Below are 21,864 nucleotides of genomic sequence, written 5' to 3'. Positions count from 1 at the left end.
GTTATTACCCTACATTGAAAGATTATATCCTTGAATATTCTGTTTTTGCAAGTATGCATCTAGTAGCTGTTTGAACATCTGTATGGACTCTGATAAAACCACTTCTTCAGGCAGAGAATTCCACATCCTGATTGTTCTTACAGTAAAAAAACCTTTCCTTTGCCTTAGACGAAATCTTCTTTCTTCTAGTCTAAACGCATGACCTTGTGTCCTATGTAAAGTCCGGTTTGTGAATAGATTTCCACACAATGGTTTGTATTGGCCTCGAATATATTTGTATAATGTTATCATATCCCCTCTCAGGCGACGTTTTTCTAAACTAAATAGGTTTAAATTTGTTAACCTTTCTTCATAGCTGATATCTTCCATTCCTTTTATTAATTTTGTAGCCCGCCTCTGCACTTTTTCTAGTGCCATAATATCCTTCTTTAGAACAGGTGCCCAAAATTGCACAGCATATTCAATGTGTGGTCTTACCAGTGATTTATAAAGAGGCAAAATGATATTCTCGTCCCGAGAATGAATGCCCTTTTTCATGCATGACAATACCCTACTGGCCTTGGCCACTGCTGATTGACATTGCACATTGTTGCTTAGTTTGTTGTCTATAACAATTCCTAAGTCCTTTTCGTGTGTTGTTATCCTTAATTCGCTTCCATTAAGGGTATACGTTGCTTGTGTATTCTTTACGCCGAAGTGCATAACTTTGCATTTTTCAACATTAAATTTCATCTGCCATTTGAGTGCCCAGTCCTCCAGTCTATCTAAATCCCTCTGCAGCAAAGTAATATCTTGCTCACATTTTATTATTTTACAAAGTTTTGTGTCATCTGCCAACACTGAAACATGACTTTCAATGCTGTCTTCAAGATAATTTATAAACATGTTAAATAGAAGGGGTCCCAGAACAGACCCCTGAGGGACACCACTTGCCACCTCTGTCCAGCTTGAAAATTTACCATTAACGACAACTCTTTGTACTCTGTTTTTAAGCCAATGTTCTACCCAAGAACAAGCATTTTCATCTAGACCGATTTCCTTGAGTTTGAACACTAATCTTATATAGTGACACAAAGGTAAGGGGTAGGGGTTTAAAAGTAGGTTGCTAGAAAAGTATTAACTGAGGACTTAGTGGGTTGTTTTTGACAGTTGCAGGAGAGGAATCCAGTTGCGGGGAGGGATGCTGTTAACAGTTTAATTGATACTTTACTGAAGAAGTGAGTTTGAATTTTTTTTTTTTTTTAAGGAATGGAGACTGAGTAAAAGTCTAATGGAGAAGGGAAGGGAGTTCCACAGGAACGATGCAGCCCTAGAGAAATCTTGAAGGTGGGAATCAGAGGTGGGAGTATGGACAGAGGATAGACGTAGCTCTTCGGCAGAGCGCAGGGGCTTAGAAGGGACATACTTGTGTATTAGGGAGGATAGGTAGGTTGGAGCAGTATTCTGTAGAAACTTGTAAGCAAGGACCAGAATTTTAAAATGAGTCCTAGATCTTACAGGAAGCCAATGTAGGGACTGACAGAGAGGAGAGGAGTGGGAGGTGCAGACGGACAGGAAGATGAGCCTCTCCACCGCATTCATTATAGACTGCAACAGGGCAAGCTGGTAAGACGTAAGACCACTGACACAGGGATTGGTTCAGGTTCTAATCACATGTTTTCCTTTGAAGATGAAAGCTCTCTCTCTGCAAACCAGTGTTTCTGTGGAGGAGTATTCTATACTTCTAAGTTTAAATTGCCCATAACACTAGAATACTCCAATAAATGTTCGTATACATAGTACACTTTTTATTTATTTATCGATCGAATTTGAAGTTTGTCCATTTTAGTACCTCTTCTCTGTTAGAAAGGAGGGAATTGAATTGGTGAGTTCACTATCACAATATAAATGACAGACAATAATATTCGGATATGGTTTGCACAGCCAACCAGTGTTTTGAGAGCAAATTTGAAATTAGTTTTAGTCCTAGTCTTTTGACTAAAAGCCATTTTAGTTTTAGTCGTGTCTAAGTCGTTGTAGCGGACCACGAGTAACCCGACTGGTTAACTCCTCTATTGCCTTCCTTCAGCCACTCTGGAACCATCAGCACAAGTAAATACCAATTTCCTCCGTAACCAGATGAAACAAAGTCCTGGGAGTCAACTGAGGTTTATTGGAACACACACGGCTTTTATGCACAGATCCCTGCATGGGGTCTACACTGGAAATAGAGTTGGGTTTATTAGCTAATGAAGACCAGGAAAAAGCAGAAATGTTAAATAACAATTTTTCTTCAGTATATATTAATGAGGATCCTATGGCAAGAGATATGCAAATGATTGCTGCAAAAAAACTTGCAAATAACTTGTGATTGGATAACTCGAGACAAGGTGCTACAGCTATTAACCCCTTAATGACCAAACTTCTGGAATAAAAGGGAATCATGGAATGTCAGACATGTCATGTGTCCTTAAGGGATTAAAGAAAATTAATGTAAATAAAACTCCGGGGCCTGACGGTATTCACCCACGAGTACTTAAGGAGCTAAGTGGGGAAATAAGTGAACCTCTGTATTTAATTTTTCAAGATTCTTTTGTTTCAGGTGTTGTACCGGAGGATTGGAGGAAGGCAGATGTTGTTCCTATATTTAAAAAGGGTTCAAAATCCTTGCCTGGAAATTATAGACCTGTGAGCTTAACTTCTGTAACTGGGAAAATATTTGAAGGGCTATTAAGGGATAATATTCAGGAATTCATTGGGAGGAACTTTGTTATTAGCAATAATCAGCATAGTTTTATGAAACACCGGTCATGTCAAACTAACCTAATTGCATTCTACAAAGAAGTAAGTAGAAGTATAGATCAGGGTGTTGCAGTGGATGTGATCTACTTGGATTTTGCCAAGGCATTTGATACGGTTCCTCACAATAGGTTAGTCTTCAAACTAAAATAAATTGGTCAAGATGAATATTCTTGTTCTTGGGTAGAACATAGGCTTAAGGATAGAGTACAACGAGTTGTAATTAATGGTACATTTTCAGGCTGGACAAAAGTGGTAAGTGGTGTCCCTCATGGTTCTGTTTTGGGACATGTATCAGTGTTTGCAGATGACACAAAACTTTGTAAAGTAATAAAATGTGAGCAGGATATTGCTTTGCTGCAGAGGAATTTGGATAGATTGGGGGACTGGGCACTAAAATGGCAGATGAAATTTAACGTAGAGAAATGCAAAGTTATGCACTTCGGGATTAAGAATGCGCAAGCAACTTACACACTAAATGGTAGTGAATTAGGGATAACCACACACGAGAAGGATTTGGGAATTGTTATAGACAACAAATTAGGCAGCAATATGCAATGTCAAACTGCAGTTGCTAAAGCCAGTAAGGTTTTGTCCTGTATAAATAGGGGCATAAATTCTCGGGATGAAAATGTAATTTTGCCTCTTTATAAATCGCTGGTAAGACCACACCTTGAATATGCTGTGCAATTTTGGGCGCCTGTTCTAAAGAAAGATATCATGGCACTAGAAAAAGTCCAGAGACGAGCTACAAAATTTATAAAATTAATTAAGCATTTTAGTTATGAAGAAAGGTTAAAAAAATTAAATCTGTTTAGTTTGGAAAAACGGCGACTGAGAGGGGATATGATAACTTTATACAAATATATTCGGGGCCAGTACAAACCATTATCTGGAAATCTATTCATAAACAGGGCTATACATAGGACACGAGGTCACACATTTAGGCTGGAAGAAAGGAGATTTAATTTAAGGCAAAGAAAAGGTTTTTATACAGTAAGAGCAATAAGGATATGGGATTCTCTGCCTGAAGAGGTGGTTTTATCAGAGTCCATACAGATGTTTAAACTGCAATTGGATAAATACTTGCAAAAACATAACATACAGGGATATAATTTCTAATTAGTGGGGTAATAGCTGCTTTATCCAAGGAGACACCTGACTGCTATTTTGGGGTCAAGAAGGAATTTTTTCCTCGTTTGTGGCAAAAGTGGTAGCGCTTCAGACTAGGTTTTTTTTGCCTTCTTTTGGATCAACAGCAACAACATGTGTGAGGAAGGCTGAACTTGATGGACGCAAGTCTCTTTTCAGCTATGTAACTATGTAACAATAATACAGGCCTTTTCCTGTAAGGGTCCTCTACAGAAGAATATACAATATTCTAAAACACAATACATTTTCAAAAGGGGCTAATTTGATTGCATGGGACATCAGAGATTACAATCAAAATTCCTCTTTGAAGCTGGGATCCCAACTGAGCCACTTTGCAAGGTGTGAGAAGTCACACACAAGTGGCCTGGAAGTCTGACTTCAGTATAAACTAACTCTCTAAGGTGTCCTTTAAAATTAATAGTCATCAGCCCTGTGCTCCCGTATCATATCCAAAAGAGACTCTAACAATTACCCACAGATTAATAACTAAGACTCATTTCTATTACATTCAGAATGGGACAAGCCCAAACCTGATTTGTGAACAAGGGGAAAAACCATATGAATGAGTAGTAGTTCTGCCACACAGCTCCCCCTTAACCACAAGCCGGCATACACAGTCTAATCCCAACGGAACGGCTCCGGGGAAGTACTCACAGATCACGTTTCCAGTCCTGTCTGTCGTAATAACCCGTCGGCATTCCCATCTTGATTACCGGGTCTATATGGAATGGAAAAGTCGTATGGTTGTAGGGCCAGGCTCCACCTCAGTAACCTGACATTGTCTCCAGTGACCCGGTTAAGCCATACCAACGCATTGTGATCTGTGAGTAAAGTAAACTGTTGTCCATAAATGTATGGCTATAGCTTTTTGAGGGCCCATGTGTGCATGGTACTCAGTGACGGCGTTCCGTCACAGTTGTATTTTAGTCATCTGAATGGTTGGTTTTAGTGTAGTTTTGGTCGAATAAATCTCCAATAGATTTTAGTCGGCATGACTAAAATCTAATGGGTTTAGTTAGAGCCTCTGTCTCTTTTGCCCCTTCCCCAGCCCCTCTGTGTGTTTTTCTCTCCACAACCACATTTGCCCCATATTTGTGTATGTATATAAATATATATGTGTGTGTATGTATGTATGTATGTATGTATATATGTGTGTGTATTATATATATATATATATATATTTTTTTTTTCTTGAACAAAATTATAAACGCAACACTTTTGTTTTTGCCCCCATTTTTCATGAGCTGAACTCAAAGATCTAATACTTTTTCTATGTACACAAAAGGCCTATTTCTCTCAAATATTGTTAACAAATCTGTCTGAATCTGTGTTAGTGAGCACTTCTCCTTTACAGACAATCCATCCACCTCACAAGTATGGCATATTAAGATGCTGATTAGACAGCATGATTATTGCAAAGGTGTGCCTTAGGCTGGCCACAATAAAAGGCCACTCTAAAATGTGCAGTTTTATCACAATGCCACAGATGTCGCAAGTTTTGAGAGAGCGTGCAATTGGCATGCTGACTGCAGGAATGTCCACCAGAGCTTTTGCTCGTGAATTGATTGTTCATTTCTCTACCATAAGCAGTCTCCAAAGGCATTTACGAGAATTTGGCAGTACATCCAACCGGCCTCACAACTGCAGACCACGTGTAACCACACCATCCCAGGACCTCCAAATCCAGCACCTTCACCTCCAAGATCATCTGAGGCCAGCCGCCCGGACAGCTGCTGCAACAATCGGTTTGCATGACCAAAGACTATCTGCACAAACTGTCAGAAACCGTCTCAGGAAAGCTCATCTGCATGCTTATCGGGGTCTCGACCTGACTGCAGTTCGTCGTCATAGCCAACTTGAGTGGGCAAATGCTCACATTAAATGGCGTCTGGCACTTTGGAGAAGTGTTCTCTTCACGGATAAATCCCGGTTTTCATTGTACAGGGCAGATGGCAGACAGCGTGTATGGCGTTTGTGTATGTGTGGTTTGCTGATGTCAACGTTGTGGATCGAGTGGCCCATGGTGGCGGTGGGCTTATGGTATGGGCAGGTGAATTTTATTGATGGCTCTGTGAATGCACAGAGATACCGTGACGAGATCCTGAGGACCATTGTTGTGCCATTCATCCACGACCATCACCTCCTATTGCAGCATGATAATGCACGGCCACGTTGCAAGTATCTGTACACAATTCTTGGAAGCTAAATTATCCCAGTTCTTACATGGCCAGCATACTCACCGGACATGTCACCCATTGAGCATGTTTGGGATACTCTGCATGTTCCAGGTCATGCCAATGTCCAGTAACTTTGCACAGCCATTAAAGAGGAGTGGACCAACATTCCACAGGCCACAATCAACAACCTGATCAACTCTATGCGAAGGAGATGTGTTGCACCGCGTGATCAAATGGTGGTCACCCCAGATAATGACTGGTCTTCGGACCCCTCCCCCCCAGACTCCCCAAATACACTAAAACTGCACATTTTAGAGTGGCCTTTTATTGTGGCCAGCCTAAGGCACACCTTTGCAATAATCATGCTGTCTAATCAGCATCTTAATATGCCATACTTGTGAGGTGGATGGTTTATCTCGGCAAAGGAGAAGTGCTCACTAACCGATTTAGACAGATTGTTGAACAATATTTGAGAGAAATCGGCCTTTTGTGTATATAGGAACGTCTTAGATCTTTGTTCAGTATAAAAATGTCATTCCTAGTGTATTTTGATAACCGTATATATGATATTAACATGCACTTAAAATTCATATTAATTTAAACATACAAGATCCAGCGGACTCACTCATTCACTAAACAGCAATTTAAAGGCTCACAGAATGTTAGCTTTATATAAAAACACCTCACTTAGCCAAAAAAAATTGGGATTTTAGTTACAGTATATGATCATATATTGCGTAAGCCTGCCACAACGCCAATGTACCCATTCTTGGCAGATCCTGCTCGACAAACGTATTTTGATAGCAGTAGATATATTAAAGGGACACTTCATCTAAATTGTTATGGTGCCAGGAGGCCCCCCCGAGGGACTCTTACCAACGGTTTAACCCCCCAATAACCTCCAATGGCATGTTTCTTCCAAGCCAGTTTTGTGAATGAGAAGTCACTGATTGGCTTAGAGCGTTAGCTGACCGCTCTCAACTGATCAGCGGCACCCTTACGCGGCGGCACTCTGTGCTTCCTGAATCAGAAAATTATGACTCCAGGGGAGAGCGGACATCGCTTTGGGTTTACTCGAGAGAATTCGCTGAACACAAATATGAATGTTTTTCAAAACCGTAGAACATTTCACATCAATATCATCAGTAAAAGTGTAAGCGTGTGTGTGTGTGTACACAAAAAAAAAAATATGAACACAAAGTTTGCCCAGGGTTTGTGGCTACTAAAATAGATTGGACATTCCCCATTTTCAATACCCTGGGTTGTCTACTTTTGCAAATGGTATGTTTTTATTCCTGGATTCCGGGGATGCCTTAAGGTCTCAAACGCAGCATAAGCAATCTGTCAAATTTTAATGTGTTAAAAAACTAAATGGGCAAGCCTTATTTTTGACCCTGTAACTTTCTAAAACACAATAAAACCTGGGCTTGGAGGGTACTGTTGTAATTGTGAGATAATGGGAAAGCCTTGTGATTGGCTGAGATCATCATCCATTTTAATGTCCGCCAAGGAGGCGGTAGTGGACCCATGCGGTGCTGAAAATAAGGGGCATTTTTTAATAGCTTTAAGTGTTGACAGGGGGATAAATAGTTAGTTTAACACTACAGGGTCAGAAATACACATTTGTGTTCCTGACCCTATACTGTTGCTTTAATATGAAATAAGTAAATTATCGCTCAAAATCCAGGTTTTGTTTTGATCAGAACTTGTACAATTACCTCCATCCTTAAAGCTACACTCCACTGGCCAAATACAAAATACATTAAAAAAAATACCTGTTTAGTAGATATATCCAAAATGAAAACTTGCATGCGTTTAATTATGTATAATTCATTGGGGATATATCTAAAATCAGCTCGCAAAACCTGCAGTTCTCTTGCCTGCTGCCTTTGCAAGCTCTTTCCTACAAATCTCGACCAGACTTTCTGTGGCAGTCCAATCACATACTTCACAATACAGTTAAATGAGACATTTTTGGAAGTTAGGTCATCTGGGCAATTGCTGCCACTTGAGGTCAGCAGCATTGAGCGAACGAAACCAGGAGGTAACATTACCTGTTGCCTGCTTGAAAGCCAAGGGACGTGTAACTAGTATAATTTATAAGTGTCCATTTCTATTGAAATCTGCACTTTTTGCAAAATGGGGGAAAAAAGCACACACTCTTCACACACAAAGCCTTTCAACAAGCTAAAGTTGTTTAGGGGTCTGGAATGACCCTTTAAGAGGCTAATTTGTGGACATTATATTATCATTTGGGCGTCATTTAAATGTACCGTACTGGATTACTCTCACTTTGTATGTTTTCACCTATGGTTTTGGTGGGTTTTTTTTGAGGTAACACTTAGGATGTTTCCTTTTTATTCCACTCATATTTAAACGCATAGTAATTATATTTATTACATTAATGATTGTAGTTTACTTTATTTTATATATCATTTGATATACAAGATATTGCCAGTCTATGTAGAAGTATTGTTTGTAATTTATGACTTTACTTTTTTTATTGTTTGATACATTAATTTTAATATAAACTACAAAAAAAGTAAAACAATTGACATGTAAACTATTTTTGTTGTGTCCTTTTCTTATGTACTTTTTGGACACATTACATTTAATGGACACATGCTATCCATACATATTATTTGGTGGTAAGTTTGCAAGCCTAATAAAATAGTTTATTTTATTGAACATATGTTCTACATGTATAATATATGCAGTGAATTTCTCAATGGCGCACATGAGTGTTAATTATACAAATGCACTGTTTAGTATACTACAGTACCACATACCTTGGAAGACATCATGAACAAGCTGATCACCACCCTTGGCGGTCCCATGGAATATGCAAATGCCTGACCTGATGATCCTGGTCCTGCTCATCCTCCAAATCCATGGGTACATATCCCAAAAGGCCAGTGTGTGTGATTACATACTTACTAAGGTGCAGCCAGAGGTTATTTTTTATAACCTTTTGGGTTGAGTAAAGTTGGATTAAACAGAAAATAAGGAAAGGAGACCAAGCCTAAATAAATATAAACTAGAGTGGCACTTAAAGGGATACTTGAGGCCCTAAAACAACTTGAGCTTAATTAAGCAGCTTTAGTGCATATAGATTATGGCAAGGAATTGTGCTCTGAGACTGCCTGGGGCATGATCTATACACCGAAACAGCTTCAGTAAGCTAAATAGATATATGCTTAGCGATATATGTAAAAACCTTTTTGCAAAAGGTGTAGATCTCTGGTCTAAAGCCTTTAAAAGCCCTTCCCTTCTAAAACAGTCCTGACTTTCTGTGGCTGTCCAATTACAGAGTTCCCAATGCATTTTAATCAGGGGTCTTTGTAGAGCAGGTCCTCTAAGCAAGGAGGGTGTATCAAACAATGTCCCATTTTCTTTTGAAATATGCAATTTTCTGTAAAAAAAAAATAAAAAAAAAAAGAGGGGGGGGGGGGGGGGAGAATGACACCTTTTAATTCATAGATCACTTCAGGAAGCAAAGTGTTTTAGAGCTCTGCAGTGTCCCTTTACAGGAACACTCTGGGCACCATAACCCTTTATTTCAATTAAGTGGTTAATGTGCCTTATATTCCCTGATGCCATCTTGCTTTCTAGTGTTAAATTGTTTTTCAAGTGATCTAACCCACTCTCCGCATATCACTGTGGCCCCATCTCTGCTTGAGCTAATGCTTCATCATTCGCTTAAAGGGGCACACATCACTGAGACAATTGTAACTATAATTTTGTTTTAGGTGTATTCCAATATCTTTAGTGGTGTTTACATGATACAATGTCTGTTGTAGCCTGTGTAATTTGCCATTTTTTTTATAATTGCTAGTGGATGTATTTCCTCTCCAGTTAACTTAACAGCTTAGTAGTGATGTCCCCTATACTTTTTTTTTTTTTAAATCATAATAGTACGTAGGCATCGTGAGGACTCCACTTACCCCTTTTCTCTAATGTTTATTGTAATACTGGTCTAGATTAAATAATCACTTGTTAAGGGTAGACCATCGAGGTGTATTAAAAAAAATTCATAACATTTTGATCCCAGTTCATTTTATAGTTTGGTAAAGATATCCTTTCCACTCCGCTTCAAAGAAGGAATTTTCCCATGATATGATTAATTTTATGGAGTTGTAAGGTTATCACATCCTTTCTATATATTTATTTTTTCTAATTGTAAAAGTAATAATTGCTAAAAAAAAAAAATTCAAATCTGTGAGATCTTTTATCTTTACACATTAACACTCTGAAGTGCAATCGAGAAATAAAACTTAATAGTAAAAAGGCAGAAAAGTAAGTGAAGAAAATCCCTCACTCACCAAATACATGTAGCCGCAACTCCAAAATTAAATAAGCATGGATATACTGGTTTTCATCATACTTATAGCAGTTCAATAGGTGCAATAACAGAGTTACCTGCTCGGTGCTGGAATCCTCCCAGTAATCAAATGATACTTCACACAGGCCAAGTTTGTTGATCCGCACTCATTGGGAATCCCCAAAAATACATCAGGAAGAAATTTATTGAAGTCAAAAAAGAAAATACATATGGCAAGATACTAGAACAGCATTCCTCAGTCCTGGATGCTTTTCGCACCACTCAAGGTGCTTTCTCAACATGGGCGTACTATGGGATTCCAAAGTTTTATAAAGTTAGAGGATGTGCAAAAGGGCTGGTCTATTGAGACGCATAGCTTAATTAATACCCACCTTTTGCACCCTTTGAATGCCAGAATAATCAGATCGCTGTATTTACAGTTTCCTTAAAGTTAGCTTGAACCCAAACAATAGAAGTACTAACCAGATAGGCAGGAATGACAAGATATATAAAGCGAAATTAGAATAATAGTATCTGCCTTATTCCCTGATTAATTCCCAAAAAAAATATTTTAATTTTGTCTCACTTCTGAACCCCCAATGAAGTTATTACCCATCAGGGGTAGGCTCCAGAAGTGAGACAAAATTCGGATAAACATTTTGGAATTAATCCGGGAATAAGGCAGATATTACACTGCCAGGTGTGAGCTGCAGACTATATAGTGTCTCGCGATCTCCAGAAGTCAGAGCGTTGCCGTGGTAACCTGCGTCAACACTCTGATTGTCCAGAGATTGCGAGACACTGCACAGTCTGCAGCTCACACCCGGCGGAGCTGCAGACTGTGATGGCTCTCCATCAGGGCAGATTGGAGGGGCCTCGGACCTGGCGGCACACAGGGTAAGCTGCCGGGCCCCCTCCCGATATCAGGTCCTCGGTCATGGACCGAGGACCCGACAAGTCACTCTGCCCTTTAACTCTGCTACTAGCCCACAGCAGGGCTGAAAGGATAAAATATCTACCTGCCCTGAACTGCATGTCCCGGGCGTCGGGCGATACGAATTGTGCATCCCTGAATACAGCATACATGAGGACTGCTGTTCTGTTCAGGACTGCCATATGTTTTTTCTTTTTTTTACTTCAATATATAGGCATTTTTTTCTATGACTTCTTCATGATGTATTTTTGGGGATGCCCTATGAGTGCTGATCAACAAACTTGTCCTGTGTGAAGTATCGAGAAATAAAACTTCAAATAGTTCACATATTTAATTTCAGTTAAGGGATTCTCTGTTTGGTCCTCTTTATTGGGGATTCATTTTCATGCAATGCTCAGACGGGCTGAATGTACTTTTTAAATACACTGGGCATATTTTATATTAACCCCTTAAGGACCAAACTTCTGGAATAAAAGGGAATCATGACATGTCACACATGTCATGTGTCCTTAAGGGGTTCATAATGTCAGGGAAAAATAAACATTTTACATAGGTGTATGTGTGTATTTAAAATTTTATATAGTACTTTTCTGTTTTACATACCTGAAACTGTGTGTGTATCTCTTTAATATGTCTCATTTTAATGGTTTAGTCATCACATGTCCTGTATTTTATTTTTCCACAGTGCCGTGTCATCAAGTCAACAGATGCAGGGTCAAGCATTTACTCTGGTGTATCTTGGTTAGTGAAGTGGAGCCATAACATTGCATTCACGCATGTGGTGAGTAATCAGATTCTTTCCACTTTCTTTTCTTATAAATAAAGGATGTAATAAGATTTACCTTAATGCTGATTAACATTTTTAAACATATCTCATAAATCAGGGCTTGACAAATTAGCTTGGAATCTCTGAGCCAACAAATAAAGTTTAGGAGCCAGTTTTTTTTTTTTTGTTGTTTTTTTTTTATAAGCAATGCTTCATTTTTTTTTTTTTTTATCACCAGAAATACTTTCCTTAAAGGACACAATTGTCATTAGAACTACTGCAGCTTAATGTAGTGGTTCTTGTGTCTGTATCCCGTCCCTGCAGGCATTTCAATATAAACACTGCCCTTCCAGAGAAAAGGCAGTGTTTACATTGCAGCCCTGCCTAGTAACACCTCTAGTCTTATAGAATTTTCAGAGGACCTTGCACACACAATTTTTCAGGGAGTACTCCCACTGGGCACACCCAGTAGTTTCTTCAGCAGGTAGACTTTATTGTGGAGTACAAACATTTAGACAACGTTTTGGCTCTCCTGAGCCTTTGTCAAAAATGTATTGCTTCATTGGGGATATATCTAAAGTGAGCTTGCAAAACCTGCAGTTCCCTTGTCTGCTGCCTTTGCCAGCTCTCCTCCTAACCCTGCCCAGTCTTTCTTTGGCTCTCCATTCACAGACAGATGTGGAGCAGCGTGACTGCCAGATACTGCCAGCCCACCCATTCGAACGCCTTCTCTGTGTTGGTGGACAGGAAGATGATCTCAGACCCGGTCACATGTGCAGTGCTGATTATGTTCAGGGCTCTAATGGTGGTGTCCCTAGCTTCCTTGCAGGGCACGAACCCCACTTGATCTGGATGGACAAGGTCATGCAGGATCCTGGGCAAAGTGCAGGACCATGTTTTTTGCAAAAGAGCTTTAGTTTGGCATTTAGGAACTATATAGGGCTTTAGCTCATGCAACATAATGGATGCTTTTTCTCCTCTGGAATAACTGTAACTATAACTGTAACAGTTGCTGCAAGGAGTCACTAGGGAAATCCCCCCCAGTTTATATCAAATTTTTACCGGTCAAGAACCAGGGAAGCGGCAGGTCCTTCAAAGAGTGTAAGTGCTGAGTCCTGGTGCTCTATTGGATTTAGATAGTTTGAGTGCCTCTAGTAAGTCTTCAGGAGTCAGAGGGGACTCTAGTTCATCAGCCGTCAATTTCCAGGTAACGTATAGAGAAAGGAACTCAGACACCCAATCCCGATGTTGCTGGGATGCAACCCCTTGTCGCCTTAGTGTAAGATTGTAAATGTTGGGGTACTACGATTGAAAGGTCTTCGAAAAGCTAGCAGATTATCTAGTCTCCCTCTGTCATTGGGCTTTAATCTTATGGAGATGGTGCTGTTTCTGTCTTTTCTGTAGCATTCTCACTAATTGGAGAACTTATAGAAATATCCATTTGATTTTTGCAGAGTGGAGCAGCTTCTGAGAAAGTAGGGCCCAAAGTTTCATACGAGCCGAGTCCATTTCAAATAAGCGTCGGCCGTAGGGGCTCTTTTATGTACTTGTTCAAATCTAACGAGAGTCTGAATATTTATTTATTTTATATCTTTAAGCCAGTTTTCTATCCAGCAACGTGATTTTTCATCTAAACCAACTTGTTTCATTTTTATTACTAACTTTTTGTGTGGAAAGTTGTATAGTTCCTTCCTATTTCCTCATCTTTGCTTGACCATCCAAGGAAACAAGTCACAAGAGAGGGATGTCGCTGAAAGCGTTGCATTATGAGTGTTCTTACTTCCTCCAGATGGGAGGGACTAAATCAAATATGTTATGCCTGATGGACTATCGCCATATTGCAGGAAATATTGTATATTCTATTGCCGTCTTAGTAAGCTTTATTGCTAGTAATGCCATCAAATACCTACAATTAGAGTGTTTGACCATTTTTATTTATTTATCTCACACCTACTTAAAAGTGAGAATCTGCATTTTTCCTTTATACTTATATTTAAGACCTTGTTTAAAATATTGCAAGGTAAGGGATACCGTATACTGTCTTAATGCTTTTCATTCCCCAGATAAATGTTATGGTGCTTTTATTTTCAAACAAAAATTCCTTGGTAGTAAAATAGTTGAGAGAGAGGATATCTTCATTTTAAAAATAGTCGTATAGTTGTGCATTATTTTTCTTGCTAAATATATATATTTTAAGTACACTTTTAATAGGGCAACAGTGATGGCATTTTCCCCATTGTGGTTCAAATGTGTGTTTAGACTTATGAATTTGGCTTCAGGACTGCTGAAACCTATTACATGTACACCTGTGTGAGACAGCACTGTCTGCCTCTAAGGACCTGAGCCATAGGAGGTAGTAGCCACAGCGACCTCACCACAGACCATCAATAAAAATGATTGAACATTGAAAGGCTATGGTTATGTCAGCAATTTTGAGGTTAAGGAACATCCTGAGGGTGATCCTTTTTTTTATTTATCATATTCATTTTTTTTTTTATATATAATAAAATACAGATGCACAATCCATACCAGCTATTACTGATGCAGCCTTGCTGTTATCCACTATTTGAATAAGCAAGGGGGGAAATATTCAAAGCTGCTGACACATTAGAATTTACCCATTTGTTCAATATATTGTATAGAAACTAAAATATACTATATTAAACAGATATGCAAAACTAATAATCCAGAATAATATATATATAAAAATATAACCTCATTATATCATCAGCCTTGAATATTGCCCACTCCATAAAGTTGTTTTCTGGTCTATGAAGTCTGAGCTAATTCTATTGTGATTTTTGCCACTGTAAAGTGTAGGGACTGGTTAGCATATTTGTTATCTGTGCACAACCTCAGTTTCACTCACCATTGACTCTTCTGTGACATGGATTTTAGGTATTCTACCAATTCAAACATTTATTTTTTATTTTTGTTCTTTGTTTGGGAGGGAGAGTATATGAAAAAAAAAACAAACTGCAGATCTGCTATCTGCAGCTTTTATATGCCCTATCCTGTTTAAGGAGACGATCAGTTCTGGAGCCGCAAGCACACATGTGGCTTTCCTGTGTGTCTCAATGAGCTGTAGAGAAAAGGGGAAGACAGGCGCCTTGGGCTGTGGAGCTAACGGAAGTGGAAGAGTAGAAATAAGCACATTTATAAAACTTTACTTAAACAGAGAGAAAAACAAGTAGCAAGAGAGGTGAGAACGGACAACAGCTCAATCTGCCTGCCCTTCGGTGGGTCCCTGCTCAGATCTCAAGCTGGTTTTAGCTCATCTAGTGCCATTACAGAGAGAACATATCTGAAGCATATCCGACTGGTCCCACCCGTACTGGCAGTCCAAATCCGAAATGCCAGCAAGTTCTCTCTGCACGAGAGATACAGCAACCCCAGACGATTGTTTTCAACCTGTTAAGGTATCATCAGTGAGGTGTAGCCAATATCCCTCTAGGCACTGTGAGCAAGGTGTCCACGTCTGGATTGCCCTTTAAATTTAAGCAGAGAAAAAAAACAAGTAGCAAGTATGTATTGACAGACTCATCACACACAAACACTTTAACAAGCGGAGTGATATGTTTCTGAAGTGTTTCCATAAATCTAGCTAAATCTTACTGTATTCAAGCCAGAAGCTGTGGATCTGCATGCTGTTTGCCTAAAAAAAAAACCATATAGACAGCACGATGTGGGGGGAAAATAAGGTGAGTTAAAACACTATTTTTAAAAACACACACACACACACATACCATGATACAGAGAGAAACAGACACACACACCATGACACAGACAGACACACTGACACACCGTATTGCTTTCTGCAGGGCCGCCATCAGAAATTTGGCCCGCCCATGCCCTACCTAGTCCGCTGACAATGATGCGGGACTGAATGTGGTGTGTAGTGGAAGTGAATTAGAATGTGTGTAATGGATGTAGTGTTTGTATGTATTAGATACTGTTTGTGCAGTGAATGCAGAGTGTGTGTGTGTTTGTGTAGCGGATGCAGTGTGTGTATAGTGAACGCAGAGTGTGTTTGAGTAGTGGATGTAGTGTGTGTACAGTGATGTAGTGTTTGTGTGTACTAGATGCAATGTGTTTAGTGGATGCAGTGTCTAGTGGATGTAGGGTGTGTATTAGACGAAGTGTCTGTGTATAGTGAATGCAGAGTGTTTCAATGTGTGGTGGATGTAGTGTGTGTACTGTGAATACAGGATGTTTGTGTAGTGGATGCTGTGTGTATAGTGAATGCAGAGTGTGTGTCAGTATAGTGAATGCAGTGTGTGTAAGTGTGTAGTGAATGCAGTGTGTGTAAGTGTGTAGTGAATGCAGAGTGTGTGTCAGTGTGTAGTGAATGCAGAGTGTGTGTCAGTGTAATGAATGTAGTGTTAGTGCAGTGAATGCAGAGTGTGTTGGTGTAGTGAATGCAGAGTGTGTTGGTGTAGTGAATGCAGAGTGTGTTGGTGTAGTGAATGCAGAGTGTGTTGGTGTAGTGAATGCAGAGTGTGTTGGTGTAGTGAATGCAGAGTGTGTTGGTGTAGTGAATGCAGAGTGTGTTGGTGTAGTGAATGCAGAGTGTGTTGGTGTAGTGAATGCAGAGTGTGTTGGTGTAGTGAATGCAGAGTGTGTTGGTGTAGTGAATGCAGAGTGTGTTGGTGTAGTGAATGCAGAGTGTGTTGGTGTAGTGAATGCAGAGTGTGTTGGTGTAGTGAATGCAGAGTGTGTTGGTGTAGTGAATGCAGAGTGTGTTGGTGTAGTGAATGCAGAGTGTGTTGGTGTAGTGAATGCAGAGTGTGTTGGTGTAGTGAATGCAGAGTGTGTTGGTGTAGTGAATGCAGAGTGTGTTGGTGTAGTGAATGCAGAGTGTGTTGGTGTAGTGAATGCAGAGTGTGTTGGTGTAGTGAATGCAGAGTGTGTTGGTGTAGTGAATGCAGAGTGTGTTGGTGTAGTGAATGCAGAGTGTGTTGGTGTAGTGAATGCAGAGTGTGTTGGTGTAGTGAATGCAGAGTGTGTTGGTGTAGTGAATGCAGAGTGTGTTGGTGTAGTGAATGCAGAGTGTGTTGGTGTAGTGAATGCAGAGTGTGTGTGTTAGTGTAGTGAATGCAGAGAGTGCGTAAGTGTGTAGTGAATGCGGAGTGTGTGTCAGGGTGGTGTATGAAGTGTGTGTTGTATTAGTGTATGTAGTGTGTGTGTTGTATTAGTGTATGCAGTGTGTGTGTTGTATTAGTGTATGCGGTGTGTGTGTTGTATTGGTGTATGCGGTGTGTGTGTTGTATTGGTGTATGCGGTGTGTGTGTTGTATTAGTGTATGCAGTGTGTGTGTGTTGTATTAGTGTATGCAGTGTGTGTGTGTTGTATTAGTGTATGCAGTGTGTGTGTGTTGTATTAGTGTATGCAGTGTGTGTGTGTTGTATTAGTGTATGCAGTGTGTGTGTGTGTTGTATTAGTGTATGCAGTGTGTGTGTGTGTTGTATTAGTGTATGCGGAGTGTGTTGTATTAGTGTAGTGTATGCCGAGTGTGTTGTATTAGTGTAGTGTATGCCGAGTGTGTGTGTGTGTGTAAATGTGCAGTCTCTGGGGAGGGGTGGGGAAAGGGGCATTTTCAAATTAATTTTATAATTGTATATTAAATGTAATTAAATGTTTCTCCCCCCTCCCTGCTTCTTACCTGTGTCCAGGGAGGGGGGAGATTCCATCCCTGGTGGTCCAGTGGCATGGTGGGGCCCCCCGGCTCCCTGTTACCGCAGAAGGGGGCCCAGCACACAGCTTCTTCACACGCAGTTCATTGCCTCCAATAATTCTCGCGAGACCCGCGGAGCGTTGCCATGGCAACCGGGAGAGTTATTAGAAGAGAGAAGAGGCTGTGTGCTGCCTGAGCCCCCTCTGTGGTAACAGGGAGCCGGGGGCCCAGCAGCTGCACACATAGATAGCGATATTCGCTATCTATGTGTGTCCAGAGAGGGAAAGTGGGGCCCAGGACTGCCAGAGCAGTCCGGGCCCCCCAGGGCCGCCGGGCCCGTGACAACCGTCATGGTTGTCACCCCCTGATGGTGGCCCTGGCTATCTGGGCAGACAGCTGCCTGTCCTGGCGGCCGCAGGGGGAGCTGGCTCTTCTGGCGGCCGCAGGGGGAGCTGGCTCTTCTGGCGGCCGCAAAGGGAGCTGGCTCTTCTGGCGGCCGCAGGGGGAGCTGGCTCTTCTGGCGGCCGCAGGGGGAGCTGGCTCTTCTGGCGGCCGCAGGGGGAGCTGGCTCTTCTGGCGGCCGCAGGGGGAGCTGGCTCTTCTGGCGGCCGCAGGGGGAGCTGGCTCTTCTGGCGGCCGCAGGGGGAGCTGGCTCTTCTGGCGGCCGCAGGGGGAGCTGGCTCTTCTGGCGGCCGCAGGGGGAGCTGGCTCTTCTGGCGGCCGCAGGGGGAGCTGGCTGTTCTGTCTCTGCTCCCCAGCGCGCAGTTTAATGATACCGGGGCTGGAATATGATGTCATTTTCCGGCACCGGTCTTATTAGGTAGCGCGCAAGGGCGGGGGAGCAGAGACAGCACAGCCAGCTCCCCCTGCGGCTGCAAGAAGAGCCAGCTCCCCCTGCGGCTGCAGGTCAGCCAGCTGTCTGCCCTGCCCCAGGTGCCGACGGCCCACCGGAAAATTTCCTGGTATCCCGGTGGGCCAGTCCGGCCCTGGTTTTGTTGCTGCCCTAAGATTAAAAAGTCCTAACCCTTAACTCATTTAAAAATAAAAATGTTTTTTTTATATAAATAATGGTGAAGTGTGCGTGGCGGAACATAATGCAGTCTGAAGGCTCTGGGGCCTTCATAAACTGCTCTATTTTTATTCTCATGGTTTATACTGATGTGTCCCTAAGCATTTAGTGGCATTATTTTCCCATAATCCATGCTTTAGAACTGTGTATCCCACATTTGTTTTGCATGTGTGTGTATATAAAACACAACATTTATTTCATTTTTAAAAAAATCTATATTTTGATATGTCTACATATTCATTCTTAACAAAAATGTGTAGTTCCATGAGTAATGTTTTGTGTTTTTTTTTTTTTTTTAACAGAACCAAGCTCTCCTTGAAGGGAATAAATAAATAAAAAAAATTAAATCCCTTGCTTATTACCTGACAATGTTTAAAATTACATCGAACGAAGATAAAGAGACAAAGTCGTGCTTTAAACATGCTGAAAGTAACACAAAGCCCTTGCTTTATAGATGTAATTCTGACATAGTAATGACAAGTACTTCTGTACAAAGTCTTCATGATGGGATGGCTATGAAGCTGGGAAAATGGCGAAAATTTGAAGAACCAGAAGTCTCAAAAGTTACAGTTAATGAATCATCAGATGAACTTAAATTCTACCATGAACAACCGAAAATGGAACTTAAGTGTAGCCTCTGCACTGACACATTTCGTTACGTCTCTGAGCTAATGTTTCATGAGCAATCCCACAATGTCACAGACAACTTTGAGTGCCAGCTTTGCAGCAGGCAGTTCCAGAGTGCATCTAATCTGAAAGATCATTATAATGTGCATACAGGTGAGCGTCCCTACAAGTGTGAGTTATGTGCCAAGGCCTTTACCCAATCTTCTACTCTCTTAACTCATAAACGCACTCACACAGTGGAAAAAATCTATATGTGTGATGTTTGTTCACGACCATTCAAAGATGCTTCAAATTTTATAAAACACAGGCGACTACATGGTCCGGCACAGGAGCATTCCCAGCTAAGAAATCAAATCCTATCTGATAAACCATATGCGTGTTCATATTGTGAAAAATCTTTTAAACGCACTTCAGATCTTAAAGACCATGAACGTGTCCACACTGGAGAAAGGCCGTATCGCTGTAGGATTTGTGATAAGTGTTTTACTCAGTCTTCTGTATTGACTGGTCATATGCGTATTCATACAGGTGAGAGGCCCTTTCATTGTGAGATCTGTGGCAAGACCTTTAACAACTCTTCCAATTTTAAGAAACATCAGCGCACACACACTATACGGGACATGATGGAAACTGTTGCACAAGATGACCTTTTTTCACACCACAAACAGCCCCTTCGAAATAAGAATGACACCGGGTATTTTAAGGGTTTAAATACTGTCTTCCATCACAAAAGAGTGAGTTCAAATCACGGTATGGCATTTCCAAAGATAACTATGAGTGAAGAATATTGCAGATTAGTTGCAGAGAAAGCCGCTGAGGAAATTGGTGACTTACATAGTTCAAATGGGATTCAAGTCCTACATTCTGGGATGACAAAACTTTCAAAGAAAAGAGATGACAAGTCTCCTGAAGCAAAACATTGTGAGAGTAGGCCCTTGGTTTTTTTTCATGATTCATTGGCAATAGATGAATGCTCAGATTTGAAACATTACCACTGTATTATAACTGACGACAAATGCTCACAGAAGGACAATTTAGAGAACCAAATAAAGCTGAAATCAAGAAGTACTCAAAATATTAATTTGTGTGATGATGATTTACCTAGAGATGTAAAGGATGAAGATGAGTTAGATTCACAAATAGATGAAAGTGATCTCACTGAATGCTCTCTTAAGAATCTGATTAAAGATCCCAAAGTGACTAAAAGTGACACAGAGTCTTCGTACTTTCTTAATGTAGGTTTTGAAATAAATCCTGCTGCTTCATCGCCCCAATGTAAAATGCAAAGTAATCCTGAAGATAATATAATTGGCAATGGCACAAACCAAGATGAATGTGAAAACATGTCAGATGGAAGGACTGTAAGAACCTGGGATTTTGAGTCTGTTGAGCATTTTAATGAACTAGATGATACTCTGTTACTTGAGACTGATGCTAAACCTTATATTTGTTTTGTTTGTTCCAAACGTTTTAAAAGAGCTACAGACCTAAAGGAACATCTAAGAGTTCATACAGGTGAAAGGCCGTTTGTCTGCCAGGTATGCGGTAAAGGATTCACGCAGTCCTCTGCTCTTTCCAGTCACCAGCGTATTCATACTGGGGAGAAACCCTTCCAATGTGATGTGTGCTATAAACGTTTCAACAACTCTTCTAACTTTTCTAAACATAAACGAGTGCACACAGGGGAGCGACCACATAACTGTCCACTCTGTGGCAAGAGCTTTCAAGAAAAGCGCAGAGTGAAACGCCACTTGAAAGCTGTTCATCATCAAGAATAAGGAGGTTGTTTGCCTCATCTGTACACATTTACAATACATATTGAGCCTTTCGAGAAAGCTTCATGATGGTATTGTTTTTGAAATGTTCTCTTGTTAATATGTTACAGAAAAGAAATAATTCAGAAAAACGCCAATAATTGACATCACTTGAAAACCTTGAACTATAGCACGCTACATCTTTCAGGTTAAGACTTTAATAAACCTTTTGCATTTAATAAACTATAACGGTTTTTTAGTGGGGAGACAGTAGAGGAGTGCCAAACACTGCCTAATTGAAGTCAAATATTTTGCTAGCTTTCCACTGTGGGTTCATTTGAACCAGTTTCTTCTGTTATAGGCTTCCAGAATTACGACTGACCCTTTTTTTTTTTTTTTTTTTTTTAAAGTAGCACTTCATGCAGTATTACAATGGCTAGAATGTTAGACTATTTAATTCATACAAGTACAGTAATTGAAATTTCTGAACATTGATCAACTCCATTGTATGTATACATTTTGTAGAGCCACACAAGGTTTAGAGTTTGTTTTTGTTTTGTTTTTTTTAATATATTTTTATATATAAGATTATATGTTACCTGGGGTGAATAT

At 40.5% G+C, this 21,864-nt stretch overlaps 1 protein-coding gene across 2 annotated transcripts in view; it reads left to right on the top strand.

Moving 5' to 3' along the window:
• LOC134577795 (zinc finger protein 253-like) overlaps positions 1 to 21,451 on the top strand; it is an 82,323-nt gene extending 60,872 nt beyond the window's left edge. Inside the window, exons 4-5 of one of the 2 annotated variants that reach the window (XM_063436692.1) lie at positions 12,048 to 12,143; positions 19,174 to 21,451. In XM_063436692.1, coding sequence (XP_063292762.1) covers positions 19,240 to 21,276 — 2,037 coding nt within the window. In that variant the 5' untranslated portion in view covers positions 12,048 to 12,143; positions 19,174 to 19,239 and the 3' untranslated portion in view covers positions 21,277 to 21,451. Of the gene's footprint in view, positions 1 to 8,876; positions 8,987 to 12,047; positions 12,144 to 19,173 lie in introns of those variants that run through there. The other variant, XR_010086058.1, reaches the window with a different exon arrangement.
• The last annotated feature ends 413 nt before the right edge of the window (positions 21,452 to 21,864 follow it).

The sequence above is a fragment of the Pelobates fuscus genome, chromosome 11 (assembly GCF_036172605.1).
Source record: "Pelobates fuscus isolate aPelFus1 chromosome 11, aPelFus1.pri, whole genome shotgun sequence".
Taxonomy (NCBI): Eukaryota; Metazoa; Chordata; class Amphibia; order Anura; family Pelobatidae; genus Pelobates; species Pelobates fuscus.
Note: the sequence above shows the minus strand (reverse complement) of the source record. Positions and strands in the feature narration are given on the sequence as shown.